This window comes from Coregonus lavaretus, assembly GCF_964263955.1.
Source record: "Coregonus lavaretus genome assembly, chromosome: 40".
Taxonomy (NCBI): Eukaryota; Metazoa; Chordata; class Actinopteri; order Salmoniformes; family Salmonidae; genus Coregonus; species Coregonus lavaretus.
The window spans coordinates 5,632,674-5,650,080 of NC_140027.1; the positions used below are offsets into that span (position 1 = coordinate 5,632,674).

The window sequence follows — 17,407 nt, forward strand, 5'->3', positions numbered from 1 at the left end:
GAACCCATTCAGAGGCAGAGCAGAAGCCCAACACTGGGTCAGTGTGGGCGAGATATTGACGAGGACTTGAGATGTGTTTCAACTTTGACGATTAGATGAGATGCGATGAAAGTGTCAATCCCAGTTCACCACAGATCATCATTGCTGTGCGTCACGTGTGAGTGGGCGTGTGAGCATGTGTACATTTGTCGGTCACGTACGCGTCACAGGAGGTTGGTGGCACCTTAATTGGGGAGGACGGCCTCGTGGTAATGGCTGGAGCGGAATAGGTGGAATGGTATTAAATACATCAAAACACATGGTTTGATGCCATTCCATTCGCTCCGTTCCAGTCATTATTATGAGCCGTCCTGCCCTCAGCAGCCTCCACTGGTATGTGTGTGTATCTTTGTGCAAAGTATAGAATAGAATAGGAACAGCATAGGTAGGACATGTATAGGTATAGAAACTGCCAATGGTTTTGGCCAAGGCTTCCCAGCGTCTGTGATTGTCCATAATGGGCCTGTGTATCAGTCAGTCAGTGTGGGCTGGCGGGGTGAAGGATCATGATGAGATTAGCCCGTTGTCCCTCTGCAGCGCTGCCGTGCCAGGAGTCTGGTGTCACTTTCACTCAGACTCTTTATCAATATTGAACCGCTAGCGCTAGGTCAGGCTATGTTAGGCTACGCTGCGCTAGGCTATGCCATGATAGCCAAGGGGACCAAATAGGCCTAAAGTACACAGCCATTACCAAGTATTGTAGTTTAACATATGTTGGGCTAAATTAGCAATGTAAGGCTAAGCCATTAATTCACAGCTATTTAGATAGATACACTGGTGGGACATATGTGGGCTAAATCTGTTACAGTGCACTAGCTACAACCCAAGGGAACCAGAGCCAAAAATAGGCCATGTGAATAATTTATAGTACAGATGGACATATGTGGGCTTATGTGCCATAGATGGGCATGCTATGGACTCCTAGCCAGGATATAGTGTATAGTCTCTAACAAAGTAGTCTATCAAACCATTCTCTGGTCCAACTGTAACACTCCCTCAGAGAGAGTGACATACAGACATAGAAAGAGCAAGAGTGCACGAGAGAGAGACAGAGAGAGAGAGAGAGACAGAGAGAGAGAGAGACAGAGAGAGACAGAGAGAGAGACAGAGAGAGAGACAGAGAGAGAGACAGAGAGAGAGACAGAGAGAGAGACAGAGAGAGAGACAGAGAGAGAGACAGAGAGAGAGACAGAGAGAGACAGAGAGAGAGACAGAGAGAGACAGAGAGAGACAGAGAGAGACAGAGACAGAGAGAGAGAGGGAGAGAGACAGAGACAGAGACAGAGACAGAGACAGAGACAGAGACAGAGACAGAGACAGAGACAGAGACAGAGACAGAGAAAGGAGGAGAAAGACTGGGCTCTGGGCAACAGCCAGGTCAGTATTTTGTCTTCTCTCAGTGTTCAGTGACAGCGGCCAGGAGAGTCACTGGAGAAAGTCTCTCCAAACATGGGCAGTATAGGCACAGTTGTCAAGAGTTGAACAGGGCTTGGATGCAACTGTACCAACGAGGTGGCCACTAGTTTTCAGAACACGCCAAGGAAGACGGAGAGTTGATTTCGTGCAACAGGGTTGTATTCAGATTGTGGTTCAGGTCACCTTTGAAAGTCGAAAGCAAAGACTTTGTATTAGTTACAACGGCTACGTGTAAATGATACATCTAAAAGCACAAGATACAGTATCTAAAACACAAGAAGGTCATTTTAGGTCCAGTTTCATTTTCATGAACGAGCCACAGTCAGTGTGTGACAGGTAAGAGGGTAAGTGAGTTCAGCCCAGTGCTGGAATTATTTGTTACAGCATAGAGAGGTCTGTGGTCCAGCAGTGGTCTCTGGTCCAGCAGTAGGCCTATGTCCTGAGGCTGGAAGAGACTGAATGCCTTTTCACTCCTCCGCTCCTTCTCTCCTCTCTCCCACCATCTGGTACCGACCTCTGGCTCAATCAGCCCACACTCAGCTGGTCTGTTTCTCTCTCTCCCGCTTTTTCTTCACGCTCGCCTTCTCTTTCCTGTCCTTCCCACGCTCTCATCTCCTTTCCATTCTATACTTCTCACTTCCCCTCTGTGCCTTTCCCTTTCCTTCCCTCTCCTTCCTTCCTCCCCTCTACTTCTCATTCCCTCTGCATCACCCTTTCTTCCCTCTCAATCTCCTTCCTTCTCCTCCCCTCTCCTTCCTTCTCCTCCCATCTCCTTCCTTCTCCTCCCATCTCCTTCCTTCTCCTCCCCTCTCCTTCCTTCTCCTCCCATCTCCTTCCTTCTCCCCCCATCTCCTTCCTTCTCCCCTGTAGCCGTACTTCCCCCCCAGCCTCTCTCACAAACACACACATTTGTGAACTCCCACTGCACTCACACACACAAATTTGTGAACTCCCACTGCACTCACACACACAAATTTGTTAACTCCCACTGCACTCACTCAGTGCCAGTACACTCCATACACACACATACGGTCAATAAACTCACAAACACACCATATCCTGAACACACCTAACACCCGCTCAAAAAGGTCAGATACACAGAAAGCATTACTATGCACCCTCACACCCACATATGCTCACATACTTTTTTTTACATACTAAGTTTGCTGTAAGTGTCTGTATTAACATATCAAAACTAAGTTATGCGCACTAAGTTATGGCCTTACACAGCCAAGGCAACTTCACTTCAGAGACAACACACACAGAACTCCACTTCAGAGATAACAGATCCCTCTGCTCAGAGAGCCCATACCGACACTGAGAACAGGGACGCACTGGTGGGGGATGGGACGGTGTGTGTGTGTGAGAGAGTTGGTATGTGTTGGTGTGTTTAAGTGAATTGGCTTATGTGCACGCATAGCGCCAAGCCATATAGGAGCCTGACTAGAGAGACAGTGATACACAACACAGTACGTATAGGTACAGACTGGTATGGGTGGGTGGTGAGTCACTGAGGTAGAGTAGGAGGAGGGAGAGGCGGGGTAGGAGGTGGGAGAGAGTGGAGGGAGAGAGGAGGAGGGAGAGAGCGGAGGAGGAGGGAGAGAGGAGGAAGAGAGCGGAGGAAGAGGAGGAAGAGAGCGGAGGAGGAAGAGAGCGGAGGAGGAGGAGGGAGAGAGGAGGAGGAGGAGGGAGAGAGCGGAGGAGGAGGGAGAGAGGAGGAGGAGGAGGGAGAGAGGAGGAAGAGAGCGGAGGAGGAGGGAGATAGGAGGAAGAGAGCGGAGGAAGAGGAGGAAGAGAGCGGAGGAGGAAGAGAGCGGAGGAGGAGGAGGGAGAGAGGAGGAGGAGGAGGGAGAGAGCGGAGGAGGAGGGAGAGAGGAGGAGGAGGAGGAGGAGGGAGAGAGGAGGAAGAGAGCGGAGGAGGAGGAGGGAGAGAGGAGGAGGGAGAGAGGAGGAAGAGAGCGGAGGAGGAGGAGGGAGAGTGGGAGAGGAGAAGGGAGGGAGACGTGAACTCGGGGCCATGTGAACTCACTCACCCTAGGTTGCCAGTTCTCATACTGCTTCTGCAGGTTGGCCCCGATGGTCTCCAGGGCTTTCTGTGGACTCATGGACAGAGGGTCTGGAGGAGAGGAAACACAGACACTCATTATCATAGAGAGACAACACTAGACTTGGGTACAACCAGCACAGCAAAACACAGGGTGAAACGTTCTGTCCACAAAACAGTAGTGGAATACAGAAAAATGACCACATTACTCATAATACTTTGCTTTTACATTGTTTATGGGATGGGAAGGTAAAAGTAATGTAGATCTGAAGTAACAGATCTGTATACAGTGTGTATAAGTGATGTATATGATGCAATCGCCAGCTGCAGTATTCCAAACATGATCTGGATGAAGTGTCCTCCAGCCCATTTGATATGCCACAATACAGAGATCAGATATATCCCAATATTGCCATCACAATGAAGCAGAGATTCAGTTCAGACAGTTACCCCAATAGAGAACCAGTATGACTATCCCTCACTGTGTTTAGTAGGGCTGTTTCGCTTATCAAATTAAAACTACATAATATGGAGACATGTCCCCAGCGCTTCAGAATGAAATATTGACAAGAAGAAATCAATTGTATAAAGCATAGCGCATATTATAGATTATGAGATATCAAATTCTGCCCACAATGCAGAGAATAACATTATTGATTTAGAAATATATTCAGCTGCACAGGCAATTTTTTGGGGACAAAGTATATTTATTGATAGATTATATATTTTCAGTAGCCAGCAAGTTAATGAAATAATAACAAATGTATATTGTGCAGTATAATGCAACTGCTGTGAGCAAACGTAAGATGATGATGACCCTAAAGTGGTATGATGCATTCATTTCTCTTCAGATAGGGATCAGTAAAAGGAAGGAAGGAGGAAGGGAGCGACAGTTATCTTTAAATAAACCATGATCTGATGATTGACATTTTGCATTGTCCTCAGTCAAAGTCTACAATGAGCAGACTGTCAGAAGTCTTTGCTTTTTTTTTTAAATGTGTTACGTGCTTCCTTTCATAAACTCTACCACCAAACAGTCTTGAGTTTTACAACAGAGACAGTTTCATGTGGTTTCTGTTTGTCAAACCATCTGTGTGGGCGTATTGTTTCATTATTATTGTAATTTTGTCTGTCTGGGTAATTTTCAGTTGTCTTAAATACAGTTACGAGATGACATAAAACCTGGATGTAGGGCTTGGCGATATGTCATAATTTCATTACACAATATTTTTCTCATTTTTAAACGGTATGACGGTATTTAGGCCTAATGTTTTGGAATAATACAAGTTCTAAATATGCTTCACAAGTAGTGCATGACCCTAGGGTGGCAACAAATACATTCTAAGTGGTTTTAAAATGGGTCTCCCTCTTCTGATTGTTTTATACTCTTCAATCAAACTTCAACCAAAAATAATTTTCAGCATTTTCATGCATTTCTGAATTTCCTTCACTAATTTGTTATCATTTCCACAATGTAAACATTCGTTTTCCTTTATCAGAATAATAATTATTCTCAAAACCAGGTTTCCAGCAAACCTTTTTATGCAAGTAAAGCACATGTTGTATAAAAAAAATTCACGACAGGCCTGATGAAAAAAGCAAATTTGTCGGTAAACTTTCCAAATGTCGACAAAATAAAATACGCTAGACAAGGTGGGATCTTTTTGTGTCGGTAAAATGAATTATGCAAGAAATGGCGGTGGTAACGCTTTTATGCGCAAATAGATATAATAACCATCATATCGAAGTAAACTTGGAGTCACGTGATGACATGTGTGGTCCTCCTACTACGACACGGGAAAGCATGCGGTTTATTAGGCCATAGATTAAATAAATTATGATGAACGTCACAGGGTGGTGAAAGTGCACGGTGATGAGCTTGATGCTCCTTTCCAATAGATTGAGGGTATTATTATGGTGACATGTTGATCGATGCTGCCGTTAGACAAATACAAATTATCTTGCTCTTTTGTCCATAATAATCTTGTCATGTAGGCTTAGACACTAGGCTATACCAGCACTGTATACAGTGGGGAAAAAAAGTATTTAGTCAGCCACCAATTGTGCAAGTTCTCCCACTTAAAAAGATGAGAGAGGCCTGTAATTTTCATCATAGGTACACGTCAACTATGACAGACAAATTGAGAAAAGAAAATCACATTGTAGGATTTTTAATGAATTTATTTGCAAATTATGGTGGAAAATAAGTATTTGGTCAATAACAAAAGTTTCTCAATACTTTGTTATATACCCTTTGTTGGCAATGACACAGGTCAAACGTTTTCTGTAAGTCTTCACAAGGTATTCACACACTGTTGCTGGTATTTTGGCCCATTCCTCCATGCTGATCTCCTCTAGAGCAGTGATGTTTTGGGGCTGTCGCTGGGCAACACGGACTTTCAACTCCCTCCAAAGATTTTCTATGGGGTTGAGATCTGGAGACTGGCTAGGCCACTCCAGGACCTTGAAATGCTTCTTACGAAGCCACTCCTTCGTTGCCCGGGCGGTGTGTTTGGGATCACTGTCATGCTGAAAGACCCAGCCACGTTTCATCTTCAATGCCCTTGCTGATGGAAGGAGGTTTTCACTCAAAATCTCACGATACATGGCCCCATTCATTCTTTCCTTTACACGGATCAGTCGTCCTGGTCCCTTTGCAGAAAAATAGCCCCAAAGCATGATGTTTCCACCCCCATGCTTCACAGTAGGTATGGTGTTCTTTGGATGCAACTCAGCATTCTTTGTCCTCCAATCACGACGAGTTGAGTTTTTACCAAAAAGTTATATTTTGGTTTCATCTGACCATATGACATTCTCCCAATCCTCTTCTGGATCATCCAAATGCACTCTAGCAAACTTCAGATGAGCCTGGACATGTACTGGCTTAAGCAGGGGGACACGTCTGGCACTGCAGGATTTGAATCCCTGGCGGCGTAGTGTGTTACTGATGGTAGCTTTGTTACTTTGGTCCCAGCTCTCTGCAGGTCATTCACTAGGTCCCCCCGTGTGGTTCTGGGATTTTTGCTCACCGTTCTTGTGATCATTTTGACCCCACGGGGTGAGATCTTGCGTGGAGCCCCAGATCGAGGGAGATTATCAGTGGTCTTGTATGTCTTCCATTTCCTAATAATTGCTCCCACAGTTGATTTCTTCAAACCAAGCTGCTTACCTATTGCAGATTCAGTCTTCCCAGCTTGGTGCAGGTCTACAATTTTGTTTCTGGTGTCCTTTGACAGCTCTTTGGTCTTGGCCATAGTGGAGTTTGGAGTGTGACTGTTTGAGGTTGTGGTCAGGTGTCTTTTATACTGATAACAAGTTCAAACAGGTGCCATTAATACAGGTAACGAGTGGAGGACAGAGGAGCCTTTTAAAGAAGAAGTTACAGGTCTGTGAGAGCCAGAAATCTTGCTTGTTTGTAGGTGACCAAATACTTATTTTCCACCATAATTTGCAAATAAATTCATTAAAAATCCTACAATGTGATTTTCTTGATTTTTTTTCCTCAATTTGTCTGTCATAGTTGACGTGTACCTATGATGAAAATTACAGGCCTCTCTCATCTTTTTAAGTGGGAGAACTTGCACAATTGGTGGCTGACTAAATACTTTTTTTCCCCCACTGTATGTGCGCTGTTGGCTAGAGAGCATGTGCCAATACCAGAGTGGGCAAATTCTCTACATAACGCAAACATTTTGGTAACCAGCAGTAGAGTTGAAAATGCGATAGAAACCCATTTAACTTTTTTATTCAGTACAGTACATGGGAATTTAACCGCAAAAGCTATTTTTATGTGCACTACGACATCACCGCACCAACAAGTCAATTTGATGGAAACCCATCTCTGGTTTGAAAATGCGAATAGTCTAAAATCCACAAAAAACAGTACTTGAATGAAAATATGTCGCCAATTGGATGGAAACCTAGTTTATGACCATGTATTTTCAAATGGATTAAATGGCAGTACTTTCGCCACAAGGGGCATTATGCACATGGCATATGTGCCTTTTTTTGTTGTTGAGCAAAACGTTTTGTGGAAGGTATTACACAGCGCGCTGACCCCCTCCCGCACTCAATGTCGTTGAGATATGTCGAGTTTCCTTGTAGGCCTATTTGGCGGGAAATTGAAGCCAACTGTATAGCCTATTGCCTGTTTCTGTTTGTGAGTCTTTCAGGGGCGCAACTTTCACTGGGGACGGGGTCATGTCCCCCCCACATTCTGAAATTGCATCCCCCCCCCCCAGTTTTATCATTGCAATGTTATACAAAAATCGGCAAAGGTGTGCTTTAGGACCAATAAGGACGCCGCCGAGTGGTTGGGTAAGCTATTTGGAGTGTTCAGCCGGCTGGATTTAGGACCGCGCAGATTCCACAGAGTGGGCTGACAGGCTGTGTGAAGGCAAAGCATCTGGAAGGCTGGCTAAACCAGCACAGGAGAGTTGAGCATAGTTCAGTGTGTATGTATTGCACTCTTTCACCGAGTTGTAAACGCAAGCAGAGCAGAAACTGTCTACTCTTTAGTTGACTGATGTAGCTGGCAAGGTAACTGCTGTTTAACTTAACAGAAAAAACAAAACTAGTGTTTATTCGCAGTGCTGAGCTAGTATTGTAACTGACATGTAATGTTAGGTAATGTTTCATCCTCTCTCGACTGAGGTAAATTAATAAGCTACGCTAGCTAGTAGCCACCACAGCCAGGTCAGCTCTAGCCTCTAGTTATCTGTTAGCTAATAATAACCACCTCATATCGCTTTCTGTTGTTTGTATGGAAATGTTTTGTAGTCTTTGTTTTGTCCCGTTTCAGAAGTAAATGAACTTTGCTAGCTTTCGCCAGTTGATGTACCGTTAGAGAGAGAACTGGCCAAAAGTTGGCTAACTTTAGCTATTCTTTTTGCCTCAATCTCACTAGACCTGAATCAAACGATGAACCCCTCGGCCAAACGATTTAAGATTGATATTCTGACGCTTTTTCAGTGCAATGTGAGTTTTATTAGTCAGTATGGCAATGTAACGTTATTGATCTGTCAGTTTCTGTAGCCAATTCCCTACTTCTCACACTGACAGTTATAAACAGCTCTAAATGTTACAGACATTACTGTCATGCTGTACAGTACAGGTTTGCGCGGGAACGATTTATTTTTCCTTGGAAAGATAACTGCCCCGTGCTTCTCAGCCCATGCTTAAGCTATAGCCTTCTCTATTTAATTGAGACCACACGCGCACCTGATCTCGCAGGTATGGCTAATGAACTGGAAGCAGCAAGAAAAATGACAGCGACACTACGTTTTGCGTAGGCCTATAGGATATAGCCTACCTTTTAGGAAGACGATTTGCAGGCAGAGACAAATAAATGGGTAATCAATACTTATTGAAAATGAAAAGGCGCAACGCTCGCTCACCATAGTATGATTACTGAATGTTTTGATTGCACTTCGACTCACATTGGTTGAGAGCCCTCCACTTCTTTCCATTATCAATATTTATTTACAGGCACTCTATTAAACTACAGTCTAATCATATTTAAGTTAATTTCATATTCAAGTTAACTGCCACATGATTCTCTGCCCATGTAGGCAGCCTACTCGAGTTCAATGAGTCCACACATACTAGGCGCAGTTGAACTCTCACGCCCAACTAGGAGAAGTAGCTACTGAAGTTGAAGCAGAGAATTCTGAGTGTGTGAATAATGAGCAAAATGTGATTTTAATACAATAGATAGGCTATCGCATACAAAGCAGAAAGAGAACTGTTTCCAAATAATCTGTGGGACAACAAAAATATTTGCATCCCTAAGTCGTCTGTCTGACCGTCCGCAGCATGAAAAATGCCAACCGCGCCGCAATGACCTCTGTCGGGACCCGCAGGAATGCATGCAGCCCTCTAGTGCAGTCAGTACACAACACTATGCTCGTCATGTCTTAGCAGGATCATATGGTGACAGGGGTCCAAAAATGGTCAGACAGCCAGGGAAGACCAGTCTATGGAGCTCAGGTGAATTTTGCAGTATATTAACAATATCAGTGAATGATACAAAGTTCCATCTTGAATTGATGGGTAGACCTACAGTAGCTACAGGACAGCATCTTAAAATTAAAGCAACAGTCTGGGAATAATGGTCATCTAAATTATTGAACCATTACACTACCGGTCAAATGTTTTCGAAAACCTACTCATTCAAGGGGTTCTCTTTATTTTTACTATTTTCTACATTGAAATAACACATATGGAATCATGTACTAACAAAAAAAAGTGTTAAACAAAAAAGATTACTCAAATTAGCCACCCTTTGCCTTGATGACAGCTTTGCACACTCTTGGCATTCTTTCAACCAGCTTCACCTGGAATGCTTTTACAACTGTCTTGAAGGAGTTCCCACATATGTTGAGCACTTCTTGGCTGCTTTTCCTTCACTCTGCGGTCCGACTCATCCCAAACCATCTCAATTTGGTTGAGGTTGGGAGATTGTGGAGGCCAGGTCATCTGATGCAGCACTCCATCACTCTCCTTCTTGGTCAAATAGCCCTTACACAGCCTGGAGGTGTGTTGGGTCATTGTCTTGTTGAAAAACAAATGATAGTCCCACTAAGCCCAAACCAGATGGGATGGCGTATCGCTGCTGAATGCTGTGGTAGCCATGCTGGTTAAGTGTGCTTTGAATTCTAAATAAATCACAGACAGTGTCACCAGCAAAGCACCCCCACACCATAACACCTCCTCATCCATGCTTTACGGTGGGAAATACACATGCAGAGATCATCCGTTCACCCACACCGCGTCTCACAAAGACACCGCGGTTAGAACCAAAAATCTCCAAGTTGGACTCCAGACCAAAGGACACATTTCCACCGGTCTAATGTCCATTGCTTGTGTTTCTTGGCCCAAGCAAGTCTCTTCCTATTATTGGTGTCCTTTAGTAGTGGTTTCTTTGCAGCAATTCGACCATGAAGGCCTGATTCACGCAGTCTCCTCTGAACAGTTGATGTTGAGATGTGTCTGTTACTTGAACTCTGTGAAGCATTTATTTGGGCTGCAATTTCTGAGGCTGGTAATTCTAATGAAATCCTCTGCAGCAGAGGTAACTCTGGGTCTTCCATTCCTGTGGCGGTCCTCATGAGAGCCAGTTTCATCATAGCGCTTGATGGTTTTTGCGACTGCACTTGAAGAAACTCTCAAAGTTCTTGACATTTTCCGGATTGACTGACCTTCATGTCTTAAAGAAATGATGGACTGTCGTTTCTCTTTGCTTATTTGAGCTGTTCTTGCCATAATATGGACTTGGTCTTTTACCAAATAGGGCTATTTTCTGTATACGGGGGGTACCTTGTCACAACACAACTCATTGGCTCAAACGCATTAAGGAAAGAAATTCCACAAATTAACTTTTAAGAAGGCACACCTGTTACTTGAAACGCATTCCAGGTGACTACCTCATGAAGCTGGTTGAGAGAATGCCAAGAGTGTGCAAAGCTGTCATCAAGGCAAAGGGTGGCTATTTGAAGAATCTCAAATATAAATTATACTTTTTTGGTTACTACATGATTCCATGTGTTATTTCATAGTTTTGATGGCTTCACTATTATTCTACAATGTAGAAAATAGTAAAAAATTTAATAAAAACCCTTGCATGAGTAGGTGTTCTAAAACTTTTGACCCGTAGTGTATATTATCTAAGAATAGAATCAATGTATAAATGTACACCAAGGTAATCCTTTGTCATGCCTCATTTTGGGAGGATCAGATGGTGACAGGGGTCTCAGCAGGCAGCCAGGGAAGACCAGTCTGTGATGCAGGCGAGTTGAATTTTTCCAGATACAACCTTTTATTCTCTCCATGCAGCAAACACTGGACAAGCCACATACTATTTTAAGGCAGTCTGACAAACCGCCAAAGTTGATTTCCAAACTGTATCAAGGGTTGATGGAGGCTTTTTCCGATGACACAAAACATGTCAAATAAAAATGTGAGGAAAACCTGGTAGAAGCTATTGATGATATGAACATGACTGGGCATTCATCATCATCATCATCTCAGACATAAATTACTGCAGTATAAGACCATCCATAGAACGTACTATATGCCAGTGAAACACTCAGAAATGTCATTCCTCTGCTGGAGGTGTAAAACACAAAAGGGGACATACTTGCATATGTTACAGCGCATTCGGAAAGTATCCAGACCCCTTGAATTTTTCCACATATTGTTACAGCGTTATTCTAGAACGGATTAAATAGTATTTTCCCCCTCATCAATCTATACACAACACCCCTTAATGACAAAGCAAAAACAGGGAATGTATTAAAAGAAAACTGGAAATATCACATTTATATAATTATTCAGACACTTTACTCAGTACTTTCTTGAAGCACCTTTGGTAGGGAGTTCAGCCTCGGGTCTTCTTGGGTATTACACTACAAGCTTGGTACACCTGTATTTGGGGAATTTCTCCCATTCTTCTCTGCAGATCCTCTCAAGCTCTGTCAGGTTGGATGGGGAGCGTCGCTGCACAGCTATTTTCAGGTCTCTCCAGAGATGTTCGATCTGGTTCAAGTGTGGGCTCTGGCTGGGCCACTCAAGGACATTCAGAAACATGTCCCGAAGCCACTCTTGCGTTGTCTTGGCTGTGTGCTTAGGGTTGTTGTCCTGTTGGAAGGTGAACCTTTGCTGCAGTCTGAGGTCCTGAGTGCTCTGGAGCAGGTTTTCATTAAGGATCTCTCTGTACTTTGCTCCGTTCATCTTTCTCTCGATCCTGACTGGTCTCCCAGTCCCTGCCGCTGAAAAACATCTCCACAGCATGATGCTGCCACCACCATGCTTCACCGTAGGGATGGTGCCAGGTTCTCTCAAGACGTGACGCTTGGCATTCAGGCCAAAGAGTTCAATCATGGTTTCATCAGTCCAGAGAATCTTGTTTCTCATGGTCTGAGAGTTTTTAGGTGCCTTTTGGCAAACTCCAAGCGGGCGGTCATGTGCCTTTTACTGAGGATTGGCTTCCGTCTGGCCACTCTACCATAAAGGCCTGATTGGTGGAGTGCTGCAGAGATGGTTGTCCTTCTGAAAGGATCTCCCATCTCCACAGAGGTACTCTGGGGCTCTGTCAGTGAGACCATCGGGTTTCTTGGTCACCTCCCTGACCAAGGCTCTTCTCCCCCATTTGCTCAGTTTGGCCAGGCGGCCAGCTCTAGGAAGAGTCATGGTGGTTCTAAACTTCTTCGATTTAAGAATGATGGAAGCTACTGTGTTCTTGGGGACCTTCAATGCTGCAGACATATTTTGGTACCCTTCCCCAGATCTGTGCCACGACACAATCCTGTCTCGGAGCTCTACGGACAATTCCTTTGACCTCATAGCTTAGTTTTTGCTCTGACATGCAGTGTCAACTGTGGGACCCTATATAGACAGGTGTGGGCCTTTCGAAATCATGTCCAATCAATTTAATTTACCACAGGTGGACTCCAATCAAGTTGTAGAAACATCAAGGATGATCAATGGAAACAGGATGCACCTGAGCTCAACTTGAAGTCTCATAGCAAAGGGTCTGAAAACGTATGTAAATAAGGTATATTTCTAAAAACCTATTTTCACTGTCATTATGGGGTATTGTGCGTAGATTGATGAGGAAAACATCTTATTTAATCCCTTTTAGAATAAGGCTGTAACATAAAATGTGGAAAAAGTAAAGGGGTCTGAATTCTTTCCGAATGCACTGTATGGTCTTGTGAAGGCTGGCTGAAGTCTGGCAAAGAGTATGTTCATTTATCTCAGCACGCCTGCAGATTCTATCTGTGTAACCAAGCATTTATAGTGTCTAAGAAATGCACTGCCATTAATTGGAAGGTTGGTTTTCCTCCTACAATGTCAAGTTATGTATCACTAGATATATTTTATTTATTACAAGATTAAGGGTATACTGAACAACTTTTATAAGGTCTGGATGCCTTATATGGAATACAGTACGACTAAGAAAGTCTGTATTGAAAACATGCCCACGTAAGGGGAGATACCTATTTAGGCAATCCCTTGTTGCCGTCCTGTGGGTGGTCACTCTGGCCTTGGCCTAACACACCTGAAACCAATAATGAATGTTCCACTAAGATCCTAAACCTGAGTGGGGGGTGTTGGTTTTTTTATTTAGTTTTTTTGTTTCCAAAAAATGTAAGGTGTGATTGAACTGGAAGGAAATTGTGCTGGGAGAGAGTTGAGTTATTGACTAGAATGGTGGGGGTCGGGCGTGCAGGCGGCTTGGGCTGGCTGAAATTTGATATAGCGGATGTCTTAATAAAGATAAAAGTCTTTGTATTTTTTCACGAGTTGTTCAATTGTTAGGCTATTGGTTAAAGGTGCAACAATATTTATTTTTGAATTACCTTTGATATAGTTCAGTCTTATTAATCACAAAAACATAAATGACTAAAATGTAAATGTAATAATGATCTCTTACCTAGCTTGGTGACTGAGGGCATTTTTGTGTAATTTTCTTCTAAATAGAGATGGCACATTGGATTGTGTAAAAATTCACAAAATTAGCTTTAGATGCCCAAATAAATTCTGGGGGAGGACCCCCAGACAGGTTATGTCCCTCCCCCACTTCTAAAATCAAAGTGGCACCCTGGAGTCTTTTATTAAAGAATGTGAAACAATGTGTATCTTTGCTGCTTTTCATTAAATCATACATAGCTGTTCTTTATATGGCCTAAAACAAATGTGTTCATATGGGCAGAATATTAGGCTATAGCATACCGAATCTTCATCAGCTATGAAACTAGAACACTCCAAGATTCATTACCTGGTAAAAGGCCGACATTTGGACGTTTCAATAAAAAATTACTGTCGCATGACTATAGAAATGTAAACATTGTGATTTGAGAGACACAAAGTAACAATAGCCTATGATTAAACGGTTAGACTATACTGGGCTCTCACCATCATCATTATTCACATCATTCCAATTTAATCAAAAAATATGCCTGAGAGATTCACAAGACTATAACATTAGAATGTTGTAAAGTGCAGCCCAACCCTGGCTGGCGAGGACACTCAGGTGAATACTAAGCACACAAACTAAAGATGACTATTTTAGTATTTTATTAACTTAAGATTCTCACCAAGACAGGCAGACAGTGCAGACAGACAAACAGTATAGTAGGCTATACATTGCACAAGAAGATTATAGGCTATTTTAAGAGAATGAATGAAAATATATGCTGCTAATGAACAGTAACTAGGCCCAATCGATTACCTTTGAATCTATCCTCTTTGAACTGCCAGATCTGAATAAATGGGTTGGATGGATGGCTTTGAGTGTCCAGCAATCGAATTGTAAATCGTTCAAATGCTAATACAAATATTCTGCTTAAAAAGATCTTGCACTGCTACCCTCAGCATTCATTATTCTTGGAGGAGGTCAGAACAAGCAACAGGGACGTCACCAGAGATTCATAACCAGGGGCTCAGCCCTGAAGACCAGGGGCTGACGGGGTACCCCCAAATCATAGTATTTGCAGGTCTGAGAAAACGACCCATGTCTTAAATGCAAGAGTGGATGAATACACAGATTGTAGGCCTGCAATATGAGGAGGAAATTATAGTCCACCAACTTTCCACTTATCTAAGGTCCTGGTGATGTCCCTGAAAAGCAATGGAAACCGAACTGATCCTCTCTGTGCTTCTAAAAAATATCCTGCCGCATGAAAGCTACAACTACAGATGGGAATGACACCACAAATAAGTCGTTCTGGAAGCGCACCGAATATGATGCTTTCGAATGCCGAGGTCGCATAATGCTCACTGACGGGGTTATCTCCAAGTTATGCTGGAAACGCGGTTATTTCAGTGCCCAGAATATCAACTGGAGGAGCTCCTGACATACTTTCAGGCAACATGGGTTGGGGAGAAGGTCAGACACATTCGAAGAAAGCCACTGTTTCCCAAAGGTATGTCTTGTTTAAGATAATAATGACTTTATTATTCTTAATTATTTGTGTGCGAGTTGAGTTTGGAATAGCTTATGCAAGTCTGTGTTTTCTTACCGATCCAGCACTCCAGTCTGGCGCAGGGTGAGGTCTTGACCACGTCAGGTGGGTCCACACCCACGTTGAGGCACAACACCAGGGCCACACTCACTGTCTTCATCTGGGGGGAGGGAGAGAGAAAGACAGACAGAGACATGCAGAGGAAGGGAGAGAGCGAGAGAGAGAAGGAGAGAGGGAGAGAGGGAGAGAGCGAGGGAGAGACCGGGAAAGATGGAGAGAGAAAGAGAAGTCAATACACACTTCATTGGGATTATATCTCATATAAACACATGCTCTCATATACAGAGAGAGGAGACACCCTGTTTATTTACATTTATTTATTTTTTATTTATTTCACCTTTATTTAACCAGGTAAGCCAGTTGAGAACAAGTTCTCATTTACAACTGCGACCTGGCCAAGATAAAGCATAGCAGTGCGATAAAAAACAACAACACAGAGTTACATATGGGGTAAAAAAACAAAGTCAAAAAATACAACAGAAAATATATATACAGTGTGTGCAAATGTAACAAGTTATGGAGGTAAGGCAATGTTTTGGGTGAAGGACGTTCATAGAGAGGCTTGGACTCGAGTCCTCATACACACTCTACACGGCTCTGAGGCAGGCTCAGCATCACCCGCTATTTAACTTTTATACCGGTAAAACATTTAACAGCGTATAGATAACAATCCCTAACAAATTGTAGGTTGTCACTCAACTAATAAAGTGTAATATACAGGTCCCCTGTAGCTCAGTTGGTAGAGCATGGCACTTGCAATGCCAGGGTTGTGGGTTCGTTTCCCACGGGGGGCCAGTATGAAAATGTATGCACTCACTAACTGTAAGTCGCTCTGGATAAGAGCGTCTGCTAAATGACTAAAATGTAAATGTAATATCACACAAGCCATTTTAGCATTTGAATGCTGAAGGTGCCGTGCAGGGCCGCCTACCTCGCGTTGGTCAGCGTGCGAAGCTGGGCACAGTGCTCAGTTTGACTAGGCTACTGATATTGCCTGGGGTTGTTGGGCATGCAAAATGACTGTCAACTCAGTTACATGCTTAGTTCGACACTGAAGGAGAGGAGGCATCAGTTGTCACAAAATATTAGGTATTTTCAGAAGGTAGAAAAAATGTAATATGAGCAAAACATTTAAATGAAAAGGCGATTCGTAAAATTTGAATCAATTTTTTGACCGATGCATGCTACATTTAGATCGGTTTGGGGTCCCGCGGACAGATGCACTCATATCAAACATTTGAACCGGGGACCAATGCGTATCGGTGAATTGTTAGATCCCTATCCACCACCAAATATTAAAAGTAGGGATCAGGTATTTCTGCATATGCATTGTTCTTTCAAAGGCCAAACCGACCGCTGGTGTGTGGCCAAAGACCTCTATTTTCATAGCACCGGTGCCAATCTAAGTGCCAATGCCATTTAGCAAACTCCAGGTGGCGCTATGGTCAGATGGCATGAAAATTGAGCTCTTTGGCCATGCACACCAGTGGTGGGTTTGGCATTCAATTTGTACACACACAAGCTCCCGCAGGTGTCTGACACGCCAAAACGTCAGCCCCTTGTTTTATCAAGAAATAATGCTCCTGCTCTTATTTTAATTTTTCATTACTTGGTGTCCTGGGGTAAGATAGTTTTTTTGGACAGCCATACACACTATTTTGACCTTGCCCTCTGGCATGGATGGATCCATTGGCAGGTCTGTCTAGTTGGCATAGCCTGACGTGACTTTGCAATTCTGAACCACTGAGTGCTGCTGACCTGATCTGGAGAGTGAAGCGCCATGTTGTCTATCGGCAAGACAGAGGCTGGATCCAACACTATTACACTATGCCAAGCACTACAATATGGAGAACACACCAACGTGTTCTGCTATAAGAGAGGG

The 17,407-nt window shown here is 43.4% G+C and overlaps 1 protein-coding gene across 1 annotated transcript in view; it reads right to left on the reverse strand.

The window, feature by feature from the left end:
• LOC311113360 (regulatory-associated protein of mTOR-like) overlaps nt 1-17,407 on the reverse strand; it is a gene marked incomplete at its 3' end in the record, with an annotated part of 102,246 nt that overhangs the window by 68,990 nt on the left and 15,849 nt on the right. The window contains exons 3-4 of the mRNA XM_084156574.1: nt 15,523-15,625; nt 3,489-3,571 (exon numbers count right to left, since the gene is read on the reverse strand). Of these exons, the coding sequence (XP_084012700.1) occupies nt 3,489-3,571; nt 15,523-15,625 (186 nt within the window). The remainder of the gene's footprint in view (nt 1-3,488; nt 3,572-15,522; nt 15,626-17,407) is intronic.